The sequence below is a fragment of the Capricornis sumatraensis genome, chromosome X, assembly GCF_032405125.1.
Source record: "Capricornis sumatraensis isolate serow.1 chromosome X, serow.2, whole genome shotgun sequence".
NCBI classification, from domain to species: Eukaryota; Metazoa; Chordata; class Mammalia; order Artiodactyla; family Bovidae; genus Capricornis; species Capricornis sumatraensis.
Genome location: NC_091092.1, coordinates 149,630,171 through 149,646,666, shown reverse-complemented (window position 1 = coordinate 149,646,666; position 16,496 = coordinate 149,630,171). Strand labels below are relative to the sequence as shown.

At 62.2% G+C, this 16,496-nt stretch overlaps 1 protein-coding gene and 1 non-coding gene across 2 annotated transcripts; one reads left to right on the top strand and one right to left on the bottom strand.

Annotated features, from left to right (window-relative positions):
* Nucleotides 1-4,233: 4,233 nt before the first annotated feature.
* Nucleotides 4,234-15,779, top strand: SHOX (SHOX homeobox). Its single transcript, XM_068962884.1, has 5 exons — nucleotides 4,234-4,519; nucleotides 8,314-8,522; nucleotides 12,512-12,569; nucleotides 12,812-12,900; nucleotides 15,534-15,779. Exons 1-5 carry the CDS (start codon nucleotides 4,234-4,236, stop codon nucleotides 15,777-15,779), a joined length of 888 nt encoding a protein of 295 aa, XP_068818985.1.
* Nucleotides 13,155-13,225, bottom strand: TRNAC-GCA (transfer RNA cysteine (anticodon GCA)). The gene has a single exon. It is a non-coding gene; the product is annotated as a tRNA-Cys (tRNA).
* Nucleotides 15,780-16,496: the final 717 nt, after the last annotated feature.

Here is a 16,496-nt window from a genome sequence, read left to right as displayed (position 1 = left end):
GGTTCCAGGACGCACACGGGAGGCTGAATCTAGCCGTTTCTGCCCCTGGACACCAGGGTGTCTGAGCTTTGTAGCTCAGCCTGGGTTCAGAGGGGAAGCCTGGGCAGGCTGGCTAACTGGGGTAACTGGGGGTGAGTGATGGGGTACCAAGTTCCAGCTCCGCACCATGCCACTGTGGTCCCTGGCCTGCGCTGGGGGAAGGGTCCTCAAGAATTCAGGAAATCTGACCTGGAAGAACAGGGCCCACATATAATGGTTCAGGTTGGGGACGAGGAGGGTTCTTCCCAGCCAGCCCCCCATCCCCCCTTAGCTCCTGCCAACTGTAAGGGGGGACCCCGTGGCAGGCTGGCTGTGAACCTTTCTTGGGATGTTCACTTCCCCCGTCTACCCAGCAGGGGCCTGGGTCTGTGGGCACGCCTGGACCGACACAGACCTGGGGGCGTCTCCAGGCTGCAGAAAGACCGGGGTCCTCCTGCCTTTAGTCAGAGGCCCTGCCCCGCTCCGTGGCACAAGGTACCCCTGGCGTTGTTATTTCGTTCAATTGCATCTGTGTCTGCGTCTCTTCCCAGGGGGACGGAAGGCAGGGGTCGGACCCTGGGGCCTGTGTTTGTGCTGTGTGTACACAGCGGAGGAGGTGGGGGGACGGTTTCTGAGCAGCGGGTCTCGGATCCAGAACCCAGGAGAGCCCCGGGGTGTGCTCCCAGCTTCTGGTGGAATCCACGTTGGAACTTCCGTCTTCTCCCAGAAACCAGATCCCCGACCTCTCCCCAGCCCAACCCAACCCATGGCGTCTTTTTCTTTTTCTTTTTTTTTTTTAAAAAGAAAGCAGCTATGGTTTCGTTTCTATCCACAAACTTTTCTGAAGCCTCTTTCAAGGCTGGCAGAATGCACTGGACACCTGGAAGCATCCACAACTTCCCAAGACAAGTTGAGATTTTTAAAAAGCTCTCTCTTTTCGGGCCCCTTCTTCTCTGGGGGAAGGTGGTGGGGGGGTGGAGAGTCTGCAGAAACTGGAAACAAGAGCCCCTTATGCCCGAGAGGGTCTGAGCTCCGGGCAAACCGCCCCCCTCCGCTCCCCGAACCTTGCCCCGGCGGAAATGTAAATGTAACATTTCATAAACCATACCCACCCTGCGGCCTTGGGCACCGACTTGAATTAGCAAAAATATGTGTTTGAAAAAGTCCTTGCCCAGGCTGAAATATGAAAAATAACTCTGAGGGTGGGTTTGGCCACCTCTGGTTGCAAGGTGACAAGGTTAAGGAGCCGTGTGTGTGTGTGTGTGTGTGTGTGTGTACACACGTGTACACACATGTGTGTGTGCGTGCCCCTGGCTAGGGACAGATGGGGAGGGGGTTCAGGGGACATCTGGCTCCTCACTCCTGAAAACTGAGAGGGTTTGCTCATCAAGCGAAACTGATTTTCTGAAAATCTTATCACAGGCACAGCCTTGGGACTGACGGAAGAAGCCGGTTGGATGGCCTCCTTCCTCCCAGGACGGGTTATTTCGGAACCAGGTGTCGACTGGGAATCAAATATGGGAATCAAAATTGGGAAGGGGGTGACTTTAACTCTCTCTTGGGCTCGAGGTTTTGGATACCCAGGGTCACTAGCTGGAGGAGACCCCTGGGAGCCGCCTGACCCTAACTCCCAGGGAGTTTCCTCTTGGGTGGGGTTCAAGGTCCCAGGGATGGGGGGGGCGGCCCTGTCTGGGGGCTTGGGACTTCTCACCCTCTGTTCCCTGCAAGTCAAACTCAGGCCCTGTAAGACCCAGCTACTGTGTGCCCCCCAGGGGAGGCTGGGTCCCCGGGGGGCCGGGAGGGTCAAGGAGGAGAGGCGCAGGCCACAGGCCGGGTGTCCCTGGGGAACCCGCCTCCTCACCTGAGGCCTGGAAGAGCCACTCTCCCCTCCGAAGCCTCCAGAAAGTGGCTCAAGCTCAGGGCACCGGCCGCTTTTACCCCGCTTTCGCTGCTGTCAGTCCACTGTTCTTGCAAATACCGAGTTCCCTGGTGGGCGGGCCGGGCCCCCTGACCGGGCAGACCTGGAAGACGCCCGCAGTGGACCAAGTGACCGCGGGGGGAGACCTGGGGCGCGCGACGCGCCTGTGGCCAGGATACGGAGCTCCTGGGGCCGCCCCACACCCCCACCGCGCGCGCCCCCTCCAGCTCCGGCCGCGGCCTTCGGCGTCTCCCCCAACCCAGCGCAGACCCGCGAGGCGGCTGCATGTTTAATACATGACGGGCTATTTGTACTTCTGTGTGATAGGCGCGCGCCTCCGCTTTGATTAGAGCTGCGGCGGTGACAAAGCCCTGTTTGTCAAGTTGCGAGCGCCTCTTTGCCTTTGCGCTTTTGAAGTCCGCGGGGAGCAGGCCACGGGCCCCCGCCCGCCCGGGGCCCCCGCCCGCCCGGACCCCCCAGCTCCGTCCGCCGCACGCGGGGCCGAGCCCACCCGGGGCCGCGCGCAGCGACCCTGCAGGGTGGACCGAGGGCGCAGAGGACCGGACGGAAACCCGGGGGAGAGACTGAGGGCGCGAGGCAGGGCGGCGGGGAGGAAGGGCCTCGAAAGGACGGGACGGAAGAGAGAAGGAAGCTCTGCGTGTCTGCAACCCCTCTTCCCCGCCTTCCTGGCGTCCCACCCCCAGATCGAGGTACCCCCACCCCCCAGCCTCGAACTCGACCTTGGCCCTGGGGCTTCACTTTCTTTCCCACCGAAGGAAACGCTGGGCCGCCAGGGCGCCCCGGATCCTGGGTCCTGGCTCACCGGCGCTTCGCAGGATGAGGAACTGACTCAGAAAAATTGCAAAGCGAGCTCCTCCAAAACGCGTACCACTCCCCCAACCCGCCTTCCACCCCCCGTAACCCCTCGTCCCAACTCCCTGGCGGAGGGGAAGGGCAGGTGGAAGGGGCCGCCAGGAGAGATGACAGAAAGCAAAATCATAATAATAATAATAATTTTTAAGCGGGTAGGGGGCAGAAAAGTCACTTTATTTGCGGACGGAATTTTGCAATTTTTAGAACGGATAGCTCCTGTCGCTGCCGTGGTTGCCAAGTGCATTTCGAATTGCAGTTGAGAAAAAGGGGATCTTTTTAAAGCACGTTACAGCGTTCCGAGAGACGTAGGAGAGGTCAGCAGAACCAAGGCACAAGCAAAAAAAAAAAAAAAGAAAATAGATGTCTCCCCCCGCCCCCAATAAATCTCTCAGACACCAGGCTGACCGCACGGCTCGAACAAGAAGGCTGCGTCGGTCCGGCGCCCCCAAGGACCGCTGTGTACGAACCGGTTCTCCCAGAGAGGGAGCCGCCGGCTTCTCCGCGCCTAGACTCGCGCGTCCCAGGCAGCCGAGGGCCGCAGGGTCCGTGTCTCCGGCCCCTCCGAGGTTTCCGAGCCGCTCTGCCCAGCCGCTGCCGCCGCCGCGGAGACTCGGACACCCACGTTCGCCCTTCCTCGCGCTTTCGGGGTTCTCCAACTGTTGCCCCAATCAGGCCGCGCGCGCGCGCACACCCTCTCCGGGGGTGCTCCGGGGGGTCCAGCCACGCCGTGCCCAACCGCATCGCCAAGTTGGGAGTCAATTCTGCCCCGTGGGATGGCGCATCAGCGCCGCCGCCCCGGGATCCCCTCGGTGGCGGCTCGGCGCGGCCACGCCCGGAAGCCGCATCCCGCGGGGAACAGATTCGAGGCGCGAGGCTGCGGCGCCCCTCCTGGTGCTGGGCCGCCGAGGACGTCCCTCACCATCCCCAGACTCCTCGAGTTTCCTTTCCGCCGGCCACTGAGAGAAGACGGATACCTGCTCGCGGCGCTGGCTCTTTGCGCCCCTGCGCGCGCGCGCGCTCTCTCTCCATATCCGTCTCTCTCTCTCTCTCTCTCCCTTCAAAAACTTGATCTTTACCGCTCCAGACCAAGGTGCCACAGACGCCAAACAGTGATGAAATCAAAAGAAAACCAATTGCCGGACTGGAGGTGGGGGAGAGATAGCGCCTCCGCGTGCGCCCGCCGCCGCGCCGCGAGGTGTAATTGCTGCAGTCAGAGAGCGTGGGGGGCTGGGCGCAGAGGTAGCCGCGTATAAATAGTGAGATCTCAAATTGAAAGGCATAAATAACAGCAGGAGGGACCTGCCTTCACACGGACGGTCCTCTCCGCGCGCGGGAGGCGTGCGGACCACAGCCCGGCTCCTCGCCAGCCCCGCGGACCCCCGCGGCCCCCCCCCTCGTTCCCACCCCCACACCCCCGGGCAGCTATGGAAGAACTCACGGCTTTTGTATCCAAATCTTTTGACCAGAAAAGCAAAGACGGCAGCGGCGGCGGCAGCGGCGGCGGCGGCGGCGGCGGCAAGAAAGAGTCCATCACGTACAGGGAAGTTTTGGAGAGCGGACTGGCGCGCTCGCGGGAGCTGGGGGTTTCGGAGTCCAACCTCCACGACATAACGGAGGCCGGCGGCCACTGCCCGGTGCATCTCTTTAAGGACCACGTGGACACCGACAAGGACAAACTGAAAGAGTTCGGTTCGGGGAGGGCGGCGGAAGGTAAGCCGGGCCGGACGCAGGCTCCGGGCCCCTCCGGGGCGCGGCGCTTCTCGTGGCCACCGAGCCCGGCCGCCCGGCGTCTCGCTCGGCGCTACGCGGAGGCCCCGGGGAGGGGGCGCCGCGGTGGGCGCTTCGTTTCACCCCCCAAAAGCTGAACGTGACAGCCACGGATCGGACGCAGAAGGGCCCGGCCGCCACCCGTCGCCAGGCTTTTCGTAAGAAAGAAACCGGCCGGAGAACCGAGGAGGCAGGGGCGGATGGAGGCCCTGGATCCGAGGGCGGGCAGCGGCGCGGGGCCCGCGCGCCTCGCGTCCCCGGGGGGCGCTGGCATTGGGTGCCAGCGGCGGGCCCCTTCCCCGGATGGAGCGCGAGCCGGGTGTTTGGGCTTGACAAGGCCGGTCGAGGGTAAGGCTGGCGGCTGCGCGCCCGTATGCCTGCTGGGCTGTCTGTGTGCCCCGGGACGAGCCCCGGAGCTCTCTCCAGGCGCCCGTCGCCTGCCCGCTTCCCCCGCTAGAAATGGGCCGCGTTGGGGACCGCGCCGGCCGGCAGGCGTCGGCCCCTTCCCTCACCTCTCAGCCCCGGGCCCTCTTAGGCAGAACTTTCCCTTGATGTTGGCTGCCGCGGGGCCCGTGAAACTAAAACCAGCCCTGTGCCCGCAGGTGGCCAGGGTTTGCGTGGGGCAGAAGGGCCCGGGGAGGCTCGGGAACCTCTCTGGCGCGCGCGGCGGCCCAAACCCCGGCCGGCAGGGCACAGCGGGCCCTCCTGCAGGACCTTCATCCTGCCGCTTTTCCTGAAATCTCCGAGGCGTTCGGCGCTGTCCTTGACTGCAGAGGCGGCCGGGAGGGGAGGCTTGTTTACAAGGGCTTTCTCAGCGGGGCGAGATGGCCCCCACCGGGGGCGGATTTCCATGCAAGCAGGGCAGCCGGCAGCTATAAATCACAGGAATAAAACTGGCTGGATTTCTCAGCAGGGAGCGTTTGAAAGCGTCCGAAGGTCTATATGTCTCATGACAAAGCGAGGGGAAACAGAAGCTTGCCATATGGGGCCTGGGTCCCCGTGTCTTCCTCTTGCAGTGTTGAGAGGGGTCGGCATTGGCGACCCCTGGAAGCCCCTGGGTCCCACACTTTGCTGGGGGAGTCCCCGCACGCGGGGCTTCAAGGCTGGCCCAGACTGCCTTTGGAAAGCTTGACCTTAGGGGAGGCAGAGGCTGGCGGAGGCTTAGTCCGGATAAGCCCGCGACCCCGTGAGAGTGCGCGCAGCCTGAGTTCGGATCGTCTTACCTCTGAGGCTCACCCCTTGGCGAGGCCTCACGCACCTGGCCTTGTAATTCCTACAAAGACGGTGTGCTTTGATGGAGACGCGGCTGTCTGCCGGCCAGGGTCCCGGTCAGGGCCTACTTTTAATTTACAGCGCCTGGCGACTGACCTCCGGGGCCCCTTCAGGGCTTCCCCCATCCTCCTTAAAGGCTGAGTTCCCCCTCTGCCTACCTCAGCTCACCCCTGGACAATGAGGGCAGCAGAACCCTGGCAATCAGCAGCTGGAAAGAGGGCAGAGCACAATCGAAACCTTTTTATTTTCTATCTTAAATAGGAAGAGAAGGACAGGGCTGTAACAAGTAGAAGCAAGAAAAATCCCAGTTGCTCCTTTCTTGTCTGGCTCTGCAGACCCCCCTGGCCCCTCAGAAGGGCCGAGCCCCCCTGGCCGAATTGGCAGAACGGAGGGGTGGGAGACGCCTGGGGTGTGGAGAGACACGGAGGTGTTGCGCGCCGATCGAGTGGAACCGCTGAGCCTGGGGTTTCTGCAGAGCCTGCCCTGGGTTCTGCAGAACTTCAAGGCCAGCTTCTCATTCTGGGGTCAAGTCCCTGGGGTTCAGGCTTAAGACACCTGCACTACGGAGTCAAGGCGGGGCTACCTCTGGGAAAGGATATTTTTCCCCGTGGCGGAGAAGTAGGGCATCCTTGGAAAGGCATTCGTCTCAGGAGGTGAGAGGGCATTGTGTGCCCAGTACCCAGGAGCCTTGAGGAGAGATGTTTCAGGACTTCAGTGCTAGAGAGCATCTTAGGAACCCCCGCTGGGGGACAGGCTGGTTTCACTGATTCTCCCCTGGAGAATTGGAGTCTTTCCCCCTTGGCGAGTCTTCGGGCTCACGGCTGAGGGCTTCTGCAGTGCTCCCAGACTCTTTTCAGAAGTTGTGGAAGCCCAGACTCTTTGGAGAGAGTTTACGGAAAGCCACTGTCTTCTCCTTGACCAGAGGGGACATCTAATGAGGACGTTGGGAGCCCTTTCTGCCTGCACCCCTGTAGCCCCTATGATCCGAGAAAAACACACACACACACACACACAAGGGCTGCTAAAATGTTGTCACTCTTTGCGACCCCGTGGACTGCAGCACGCCAGGCCTCCCTGTCCATCACCATCTCCCCGAGTTTGCTCAAACTCATGTCCATCGAGTCGGTGATGCCATCCAACCATCTCATCCTCTGTCGTCCCCTTCTCCTCCCACCTTCAATCTTTCAGCATCAGGGTCTTTTGGCTTCCACCAACTCTGCGACTGGGGAGCCAACTTGTATTTTCAGTCCCTGAGTTTGGTGTGGGCCTAAATTTCCTGGAGGTGGAAAGGAGAGGCGTCTGGGTTAGAATCTGGTTGATTCTGACCTTACTGCCCCCACCCCCAGCAAATACAGATGCTCCTGTAATTTTTGGACCAAAGAGAGTTTGCACTCCTGGCTTCCTGCTGGGGCGTCCAAGACGGAGGGGCAAAACAGGAAGTCAGGAACCTGTGCTCTTGGGGGCACCCCTAGACACCTTCCTGTGTGCCTTAAGATATGGTTTTGGCTTTGGGGGGGGGCGGTTCCCTGGTGGCTCAGACAGTAAAGAATCCCCCTGCAATGCAGGAGACCCGGATTTGATCCCTGGGTGGGGAAGACCCCCTGGAGGAGGGCATGGCACCCCACTCCAGTCTTCTGGCCTGGAGAGTCCCATGGACAGAGGAGCCTGGCGGGCTGCGGTCCACGGGCTCGCAAAGTCAGACACGGCTGAGTTGCTGGCAGTTTTCTTTTCTTCCTTGCTTTGTTGATCAGAGGGAGACGAGGTTCCCCCCACCCCACCCCGCATCGCCCAGCTCTGTGGCGACCTGGAGGAGGCTCTGGCCTGGCTGGAGCTGCCCCTGTCCTGCTGGGGTTGGTGGAGGGACAGGGCTTCTCCCTGGCCTGCACCCCTAGCCAGGCCTGGCCTCTCCCGGAGTCCTCTCCTGGCGGGAGCTCCCGCCAGGGACCCCGCCATACTTGGGTGTCTCTGCCTATGCATGTTTGACTTAATATTTAACACCCCATTCCCTTTCAAAAAAAAAAAAAAAAGGAGAGAGAGACAGAGGAGGGGGTGTGTGTTAGTTTCTGTCAGTATGTCAACAGAGGCGAAGTGGATAATTGAGGAAACTATTCGGAGATTAGGCCAAGATACACCAGCCGGGCCGGGAATCGGAGTCGTTACAAAAGAGCTCGCCTTGCCTGCGAGTTTGCTTTATCGGCTCCACGCAGCTTTGCGTCAGGGCGCGTTGTCCGCCGAGGCCCCGCGCCCCGTGGGCGCACCCAGCGTTCGGCCACGTGGAGCCAAAGCTTCCCGGCGCACGGCCTGTTCGCAGCGCGCGGGGCCGGTGTTTGCAGCACGCAGGCCTGGCGGGCCGGCCCCGGGGAGGCGGGGGCCGGCGGAGGGGCTTTGCGCGGCCCGCGGGGGACTCGGGCCCGGGCGCCTGGGGGGGTGGGTACCTCAGCGCTGTGCCCTCGGCCCGCCCGTAGGTGTCCACGACTGCAAGGACAAGCGCGACGACGTGAAGTCGGAGGACGAGGACGGGCAGGCCAAGCTGAAACAGCGGCGCAGCCGCACCAACTTCACGCTGGAGCAGCTCAACGAGCTGGAGCGGCTCTTCGACGAGACGCACTACCCCGACGCCTTCATGCGCGAGGAGCTCAGCCAGCGCCTCGGGCTCTCGGAGGCGCGCGTGCAGGTGAGGCTCGCGGCCCCCGGAGCGCGCCGCCTCGGCCTTGGGGGCGCTTTCCAGGAGCGCGCGGAACCCCGGGGCCGGGGTGGGCGTTCGGAGGCCTCCCCGGGGCCTCGCGCGCTCCGTGTCTGGCGCGCTCGCCCTGCACGTCGAGCGCACAGGGTGGGCGGCGGGGGCCGGTGGCTGGAGCTGGGCGTTCGGGGGCATCCCGGGGTCTCGCGCGCGCCCTGCCTGGCAGGCTCGCCCTGCGCGTCTCGGTGACTGAGGCTCCTGCCCGCGCGGAGCCGGATTAGCCGGGGCGCCGGGCGGGGACCGGGGGGGGGGCGCGCAGGGGCGGCGGCGCGGGCGCGCGGAATTGGTGATGTCCCCATCTGGCGAGCCACCGGCTGATGGGGGGTGGGGTGCGCCCGCACGTGCGCGGGGGAGGGGGCGCTCCCGGCTGGTTTTGTTGTCGTTTTTTTTTTAAACCTCGGGTTGTTGTAAACGTGGAAGTGAAACGGACGACTTTATTGCTGGGGGAGGGTGGTAGAGACCCCCTTCCAGACGCCCGCCCCCCTCCACCCCGCAGGCGCTGCCGACAGTCGGCCCTGCCAGTCGTACTGGGCTTTTCCGTCGGCGTTGACGGTTCGGGGCAGGACAGCAGAGCCCGAGAGAAGGAAAAGAGGGTCACGGTCCCTGGGCTCCGGGGACTGGTTATTTAAATAAATGGAATTAATGCAGCCAACGGGGGGAGGGGACCGCGTGCAGCCGGGGCTTTGAAAGAACGGCTTTCTTGTAGCTGTAGGATCGGCGTCTTTAAACACGACTGGGCTAAGATTGTACGCACGAAACGAAAACACGGAAAGGGTTTTAGAGACAGTGTTTCACAAAAGCTTTCATTCGGGGAGCGCGGGGGAAGGGGTCTGCCTTCTGCGTCCTTCCCGTTCCCTCCCTGCCGCCGCGGTAACTGGGATTTCTTAGGCGGGCAAGCCGCAGTCCCCCAGCGTGTCCGGGATCCTCCGTGGCCTGACGCGGTGATGCGGCCCGCATCCCTGGGACCGCGGGCCGGCTGGCTCTGGGGACCGCGTCCCCGAGCCCATTTGTCCCGGCGTCTGTGGCCGAGGCGAGGAGGGGCGCGAGGCGGTGAGGGGGGGGGACTCCTGGCCACTTTTCTCCGTCAAGATGGATGGGGCTGCCCTGTATGAATTAATGAAAAGATTAAACTTTTGCTGAAGGCGACATCAACTTTCATGTCATTTCACAGCCTTTCTGCCCGGTATCTGCAATATCTCCCAGGCCTTGATGTACTGTTTCTATAAAAATAAATTACTTGTAATTTAATTCCGCACTATTTCTTTCAGAAGTCTATTACTGAATAGCACCTTCGCAGGAGAGACCGAGTTGGCAGAAAATTGCTTCTTGGGTGGCTACAGATCTTAAGAAAAGCCCTAAAAAAAAAAAAAAAAAAAAGGTTGGGGGGGGTGGGAGGTGGGAAAATGGGAAAAGTGAGGCACAGGCCTATTGATCCAGAGTTGGATTAAAATTTAACGATTGTAAATAATAATAAAAATAAACATGGGAATATAAGAAATGAAATAATTTCCGATTGGCCACGGGGAAAAAGCATCGTGTAATAAAGAGAAGGTAGAAAGTGGTCATAAAAACCAATTAGTTAAAACTCGGACCCTGCTGTGCCGAAGCCAGAAAAGGGGGCGGAGGAAGGGGGACTCAGAAAGGAAGAGACGAAAATGCGCTATATTTTAATCCTGAGTCTGAACTGTTGGGTCATCCTTTTCCGTACAGGCTGTCCTGTGTTGTTAGAGGATAGTGTTTCAATTTAGAGTGGAAATTTGCTGTAAATAAATTGAAGACCCTTTGGAAGCTGGTCCTTATTAACCTTTTATTTTTAGCGTTGTACTGGAAAACTCATATCACCCAGCTGTCAGGGTTATAATCGAAAGTTATGAGACCACGGTGAGGCGCGGGCGGTAATTTAATTACGACAAATATCTTTGGGTTTATGGCGCAGAGCTAAATTAAATGTCATTATTCACTGTCTGTAATGGAAATCAAAAGGAAATCAGATTACAGCATTTGTGAGAGAAATCAGCGAGTGATCCTTAATGAAGAAATAACTGTCTAAAGCACTGTCGTGCGCTTTACTTAGCATATTCAGGACTAATTGGAATTGATCGTGAATCACCCCAAGACTGATTTATTATCGACGAACGCAGCGGCTAATTCATCACTTTTATTCTCCGTAATCTTTTTTTTTTTTTCTTCTTTCCCCGTGCTGAAGGGAAAGTGAGTTTTTTTTCTTAGATTTAAATAGGATTCTGTTTTCAGAAAAAAATGCCCTTGGTGGTGGGGGGTGGGGTGGGGTGGTGGTGCAGAATTTCCTCATCTGGCTCCGAATTTTCACATCCCCTGCTGAGGCTGGCCGGGTACCGGACCCCAGGAAGGGTCGGAAACGGAGAGCGGTCCCAGTCCCAAGCTGAGTGCAAGGCAGCGGCGATATGGGGCGGTTCACCTGTAGGGATGGAATCGGAGTGCAGGCTTTGGAAATGCAATCAGGATTTGTGAACCTCCACACATCTTAAGAGGGGGCACGGTTTTGGGAAATTCTTTTTAGAGCAACGGGGCATCCATATTTGCTAGGCTCCCTGCAGCCTGGCGGGTTGAGCTTTCCCCCGCTTGGGGTGGGGGTCAGTTCTGTTAGAACAGGCGGGTCCTAAAGGTCAGCCTTGGATGGAAAACGGGCCCTTTAAAGAGGCTTCGAGGGAAAAGTCCTGAAGTCCAGGCTGTTTGCAGCCTCTGTGGGAGCTGGGGTTTCCTGGGCAGGCTGGGAGGTGGGAGCGGCCCCAGGCCCTGGGCTTGGAGCATCGCAGGGTCCCCGAGTTCCCCCCAGAGGTGGGGCATGGCCCGAGTTATCCTGGAGCCCCACGGAGGGGACAGGGTGAGAGAGGCTGGAGGGTGAGAGGGGCATTTCAGAGAAGGTCAGGAAGGAAACATCGAGTGCTGAGGAACCCAGATGGCGGGGGAGCCCTGGATTCCATCTTCATGGGGCTGTTTGGAGGACAGGGGACCGTGAGCGTGGGGGAGGAACTGGACGGGGCACTGGTGGGCGGCGTGGGGCCTTACACCCCAGTCTTGTCGTCAGGCCTCTGATGCTCGTCGCCTTGGGGCTCAACACCCTTTCAGGAGATTCTGAGCCCCTCCAGTTACACTTCCTGTACCTGAAGGCCAGCGTCTGCATTTTGTGTGTGTGTGTGGCAGGGCCGTGGAGGGGGGGGGGCAGTGGGGGGCGGTGTGTGCATCAGTCCTTGGGAATCAAGAACAGTCCTGACTCTGGGATGTGTAGCTGGGACCCTCCAGGCTTCCAAGGAGTTGGGGGGATGCCTTGGAGGACTTGCAAGTTCCTGGACCCCAGAGCTTGATTAGGGAGGAGGCTGGTCAGGAGGTGGAAGGTCGGGGTGGAAGGTCAAGTTGGACCAGTGGCCTGATGGGGCTGGAGTGGGGACTGCCGGTACAAAACGATGGAAGGTTCTCCGCGGCCGGCCACCCAAGGACCCTCTTGGGCTTCCCTGGGGGCTCAGGTGGTAGAGAACCTGCCTGCCGATGCAGGAGACCCGGGTTCGATGCCTGGGTGGGGAAGCCCCCCTGGAGGAGGGCATGGCAACCCGCTCCAGTATCCTTGCCCGGAGAATGCTACGGACAGAGGAGGGTGGCGGGCTCGTCTACGGGGTCGCCGAGTCAGGCAGGACTGAGCGACGGCAGAGAGGACCCCCTGCTCGCATGCAGTCCGTGGGTGCTAAGGCTCTAGTCCAGGTGCCCAGTTGCGCTGGGGCTGGGGAGACAGGGGCAGGGGAGGGAGGCCTTGAGGGGGCCCACAGGCAGCTTTTATTTTGGGGGGGGCCCTGGAACCCGAAGCGCCTTGCACAGCCTCTGGCGTCGTCTGGAAAGCAGGCTTTGCCTGCGCTCACGATGGGGGTGCACGTGTGTCCTCTTCACCCCAGGTCTGGTTCCAGAACCGGAGAGCCAAATGCCGCAAGCAGGAGAACCAGATGCACAAAGGTGGGTGCGCGGGGGTGAAGGGGCGGGGCCGAGGGTGGGGGTGGGGCAGGGCCGAGGGTGGGGGTGGGGCGGGGCCGAGGGTGGGGGGGGCAGGGCCGAGGGTGGGGGGCAGGGCCGAGGATGGGATGGGGGCAGGGCCGAGGATGGGGGGGCAGGGCCGAGGATGGGGGGCAGGGCCGAGGATGGGGGGGGCGGGGGAGGCCGCAGGGAGGAAGGTTGACTTCTCCTGTGCTCGCTCGCAGGCGTAATCCTGGGCACAGCCAGCCACTTGGACGCCTGCAGGGTGGCCCCCTACGTGAACATGGGTGCACTGAGGATGCCTTTCCAACAGGTAGCTCGGTTTTGTATTTTTATTTCTACCCCCGAGGGGAGCCGCCGCCTCCTCTAACCCGCCTGCGAGGAAGAAGGGGAATCACTTTTTCACAAGGGCGAGATTTATAAACCCATTGTGCTGTGTGCGTAGTTACACAATCCTTTCCGACTCTTTGCAACCCATGGACTGCAGCACGCCAGGCTCCGCTGTCCGTGGAACTTTTCCCAGGCAAGAACACTGGAGTGGGTTGCCATGCCCTCTTCCAGGGGATCTTCCCCCGCCGGGAATCGAACCCGGGTCTCCTGCATTGCAGGCGGGTTCTTTACCACTGAGCCACGAGGGAAGCCTTGTTAACCCGCTGGTGCATATTAACATCACGCTATTAAAAAAAAAAAAAAAACCCGGAGAGTTCTGTTTGAGGGACGGCTAGGACAGAAAGCCAAACAGTTTTTTTTTTTTTTTTACCAAAGTCAGAGGGAAAAATTTAAAATGCTACCCACCCAGGAAGCGCCCACTCGCTCGGTGCCTGCTCGGGGACGGAGCGGGTATGTCTCCCACTCGTGAGTGAGGACCTTTCTCTGCAGCCAGCCCGGCCTCTCTGCATCTCAGGGGGCGGAGGGGGGAGTGATCCTTGCCCCTGACCCTCAGAGTTGGGGGGCGGGGCGCGGAAGGGGGAGTGGGGCCCAGCTCGCAGCAGCGCAGGCAGTCCTGTGCAAGGAGGGGGGCGGCCGGGCTGTCGGAGGACAGACAGAGGCCCTCGTAGTCCCAAGTATCCCATGGGCCGCCCCACCGCCCCTGGTCTGGAGCAGCCTCGGGTGGGTGGCGGGGGCAACGTGGCCGGACCTGCGGGGGCAGCTGGGCTAGAGGGGCGGGCCCATCGTGAGGGTGGGGGCGTGCACGCTGATGGGACGGGCGTGGCGGGGCGGCGTGGGCCCAGCATGGGGGTGGGGGCGTGCATGCCGGTGGGCGGGGCGGGCGGCCAGCATGGGGGGTGGAGCGTGCACGCTGGGGGGCGGGCGTCGGGGTGGTCCGGCCGTAGGAGCAAGCAGGACATGCCTGGGGGTTGTCTCTGCGCCCGTGGGTGCTGAGGGCCGCGAGGTCTGAGGGTCTGACCTGGCCTGCAGCGTTGTCTAGGCGTGACAGCGTGGGGGGCCGTCTCACAGTGGAGGGTCGTCTAGCGGTGACACCGTGGGGGGCCGTCTCGCCATGGAGGGTCGTTTAGGGGTGACACTGTGGTTTCGGCTGGGAACTCCCTAGGGGCTGAAGGCAGGGAGGGAGTCCGGGGCTGTGGGCCGGGGAGGGGTCGGCACCCTGCTCACTCGGACTCCTCCCCCAACCTCCAGGGCGGGGCCCCTCGCCCCCCCAGCATCCCTGGGCCAATCCTGTAACGGCCCCTGGCTACTACAGGGGCCGCTGCCCAGGCGTGGGGTCAGCGTTGGGCCCTCTGAAATGAGACCATTGGGAGCTCAAAGACTGGGCTGTGCTCTTTCTGGAAGTGGGTGGTCATTTCCTCCTCCTGACCCAGGGATCGAACCCTGGTCTCCTGAGCTGCAGGCAGGTTCTTTACCATCTGAGGCACCAGGGACGCCCATATAAGTTGAAACTTTGGTCTGCATTTTTTACAAAATGCTGCGGCTCAGACGGTAAACGGTCTTTTGGAAGATTCCCAGACTCTGGCCCGTGGGAAGGGGCTGTGTGTGGGGGGGCGGGAGGGGGACGGTGTGGGGGAGGGACGGGGGGCGGGGACGGAGGGGGGAGGGACGGGGGGCGGGGACGGGGGGGGGGCCGAGGCCTGAGCTATAGGCAGGACGCTGAGTCCAGGGGCACGTCAGACCATCAGCTGAGGGTGGGGTGACGAGGGGGTACCAGCTGTCGACACCCTGATGCTGCGGTGGGCCCGGGGATCAATGCAGATCCCCAGCTCCTTGGCGGTGGGAAGGCCTCCCTCTCCAAAACAGCCAGTGACACCCATCCAGACATCAGGTGTCCAGAGGACAGTGGGTGGTGGTCCCTGGTGTGTGTGGGGGTGGTCCCCTAGTCTGGGGGGTGGTCCTCCTGGCGGGAAAGCCCCCCAGCCAGAACAGGCAACGACCCCCATCTGGACAGCGGGTGTCTAGAGGAGAGTGGGTAGCGGCCCGCTGGTGGCGGTGGGGGCAGGTGGTGATCCCCAGGTGGGGCAGTGGTTCTCTGGTCTGGGGCGGTTTCCTCGGGTCAGGAAAGCACCCCTTAGAACAGGCAGTGACCTCCATCCAGACACCGGGTGTCCACAGGACAGCGGGTGGTGGTCCCCTGGTGGGTGGTCCCCTGGTTAGGGGTGGTTCCCTGGTATGGGGGGTGTTCTCAAGGCAGGAAAGCACCCCTTAGAACAGGCAGTGACCTCCATCCAGACACCGGGTGTCCACAGGACAGCGGGTGGTGGTCCCCTCGTCTGGGGGGTGGTCCCCTGGTTAGGGGTGGTTCCCTGGTCTGGGGAGGGGTCCTCGAGGCAGGAAAGCGCCTCCCCCTCCCCCAGAACACGCAGTGACTCCCATCCGGACACCGGGTGTCCGGAGGACAGTGGGAGGCGGTCCCCTGGTTTTGGGGGGGTCCTCGGTGCAGGAGAGCCCGCCCCCCGCCCCCAGGTCCTGACTGAGCGCGGTCTCCCTCCCCAGGTTCAGGCGCAGCTGCAGCTGGAAGGCGTGGCGCACGCGCACCCCCACCTGCACCCGCACCTGGCTGCGCACGCGCCCTACCTGATGTTCCCGCCGCCGCCCTTCGGGCTGCCCATCGCCTCCCTGGCCGAGTCGGCCTCGGCCGCCGCCGTCGTGGCCGCCGCGGCGAAGAGCAACAGCAAGAACTCCAGCATCGCCGACCTCAGGCTGAAGGCGCGCAAGCACGCGGAGGCCCTGGGGCTCTGACCCGCCGGCCCGCCGCCCCGCGCGCGCCCCGGGCCCCGCCACCCCGTGCGTCCCTCCGTCCGTCAGTCCGTCCGTCCGCGGCGTCCTGCACGCCACCCCTCCGCTCCCCGCACCGCCCCCCACCCTCCGCCTCGACGGGCCGCACGGACACCCTGGAGCCAGGGGGCAGCGAACTCCCCGCCCCGGGGCCGCCCTGGGAGATCCCGCTCCACCCCCTGCAGGCCTCGGGACGGGGACATCGGGGAACGCACGGCACCTCCAGGGCCTCGCGGAGACCGTCGCGGGGCGGGAAGAGCGAGCAGGGGACGGTTGGACCACCCCAACTCGGCCCCCTCTTCGGGCGGTCCGTGCGTCCTGGGACGACCCTCGGCCACGTGGAGCTGCCCTGCGACCTCGCCTGCGGCTGCCGCTTCCCACCCTGTGCATGCGGCCTGCGCGAGGCGCCTTTCCACGATCTCACAGTCTAGGAAACAAAGATCTGGGGCTGGTCTCTGAAGATGCCAGCGTTTGGGTGCGCACGGTTTTCTTCACTGCCACGGACGGAAAAGTTTCATCGGAGGAGCTACGGGACGCCCCCGCCCCAGTCCCAGTGTGGATTTCAGCGTGGACGCGGGCATCCGGAAGCAGGGACTCCCTCCTGGGCCGGCCCGCGCACCCACCGTCCCCCTACCCTTCGCCTGAAAGGTAGCAATAACGAAGCGCGTTTGACACGGCCTG

Excerpts from the sequence above, each read along its gene's own strand:
- SHOX (XM_068962884.1), top strand. The coding sequence starts at position 4,234 with ATGGAAGAACTCACGGCTTTTGTATCCAAATCTTTTGACCAGAAAAGC. Across the intron at positions 8,523-12,511 it reads TCTCGGAGGCGCGCGTGCAG|GTCTGGTTCCAGAACCGGAG; the intron begins GTGAGGCTCGCG and ends TCTTCACCCCAG. Across the intron at positions 12,901-15,533 it reads TGAGGATGCCTTTCCAACAG|GTTCAGGCGCAGCTGCAGCT; the intron begins GTAGCTCGGTTT and ends CTCCCTCCCCAG.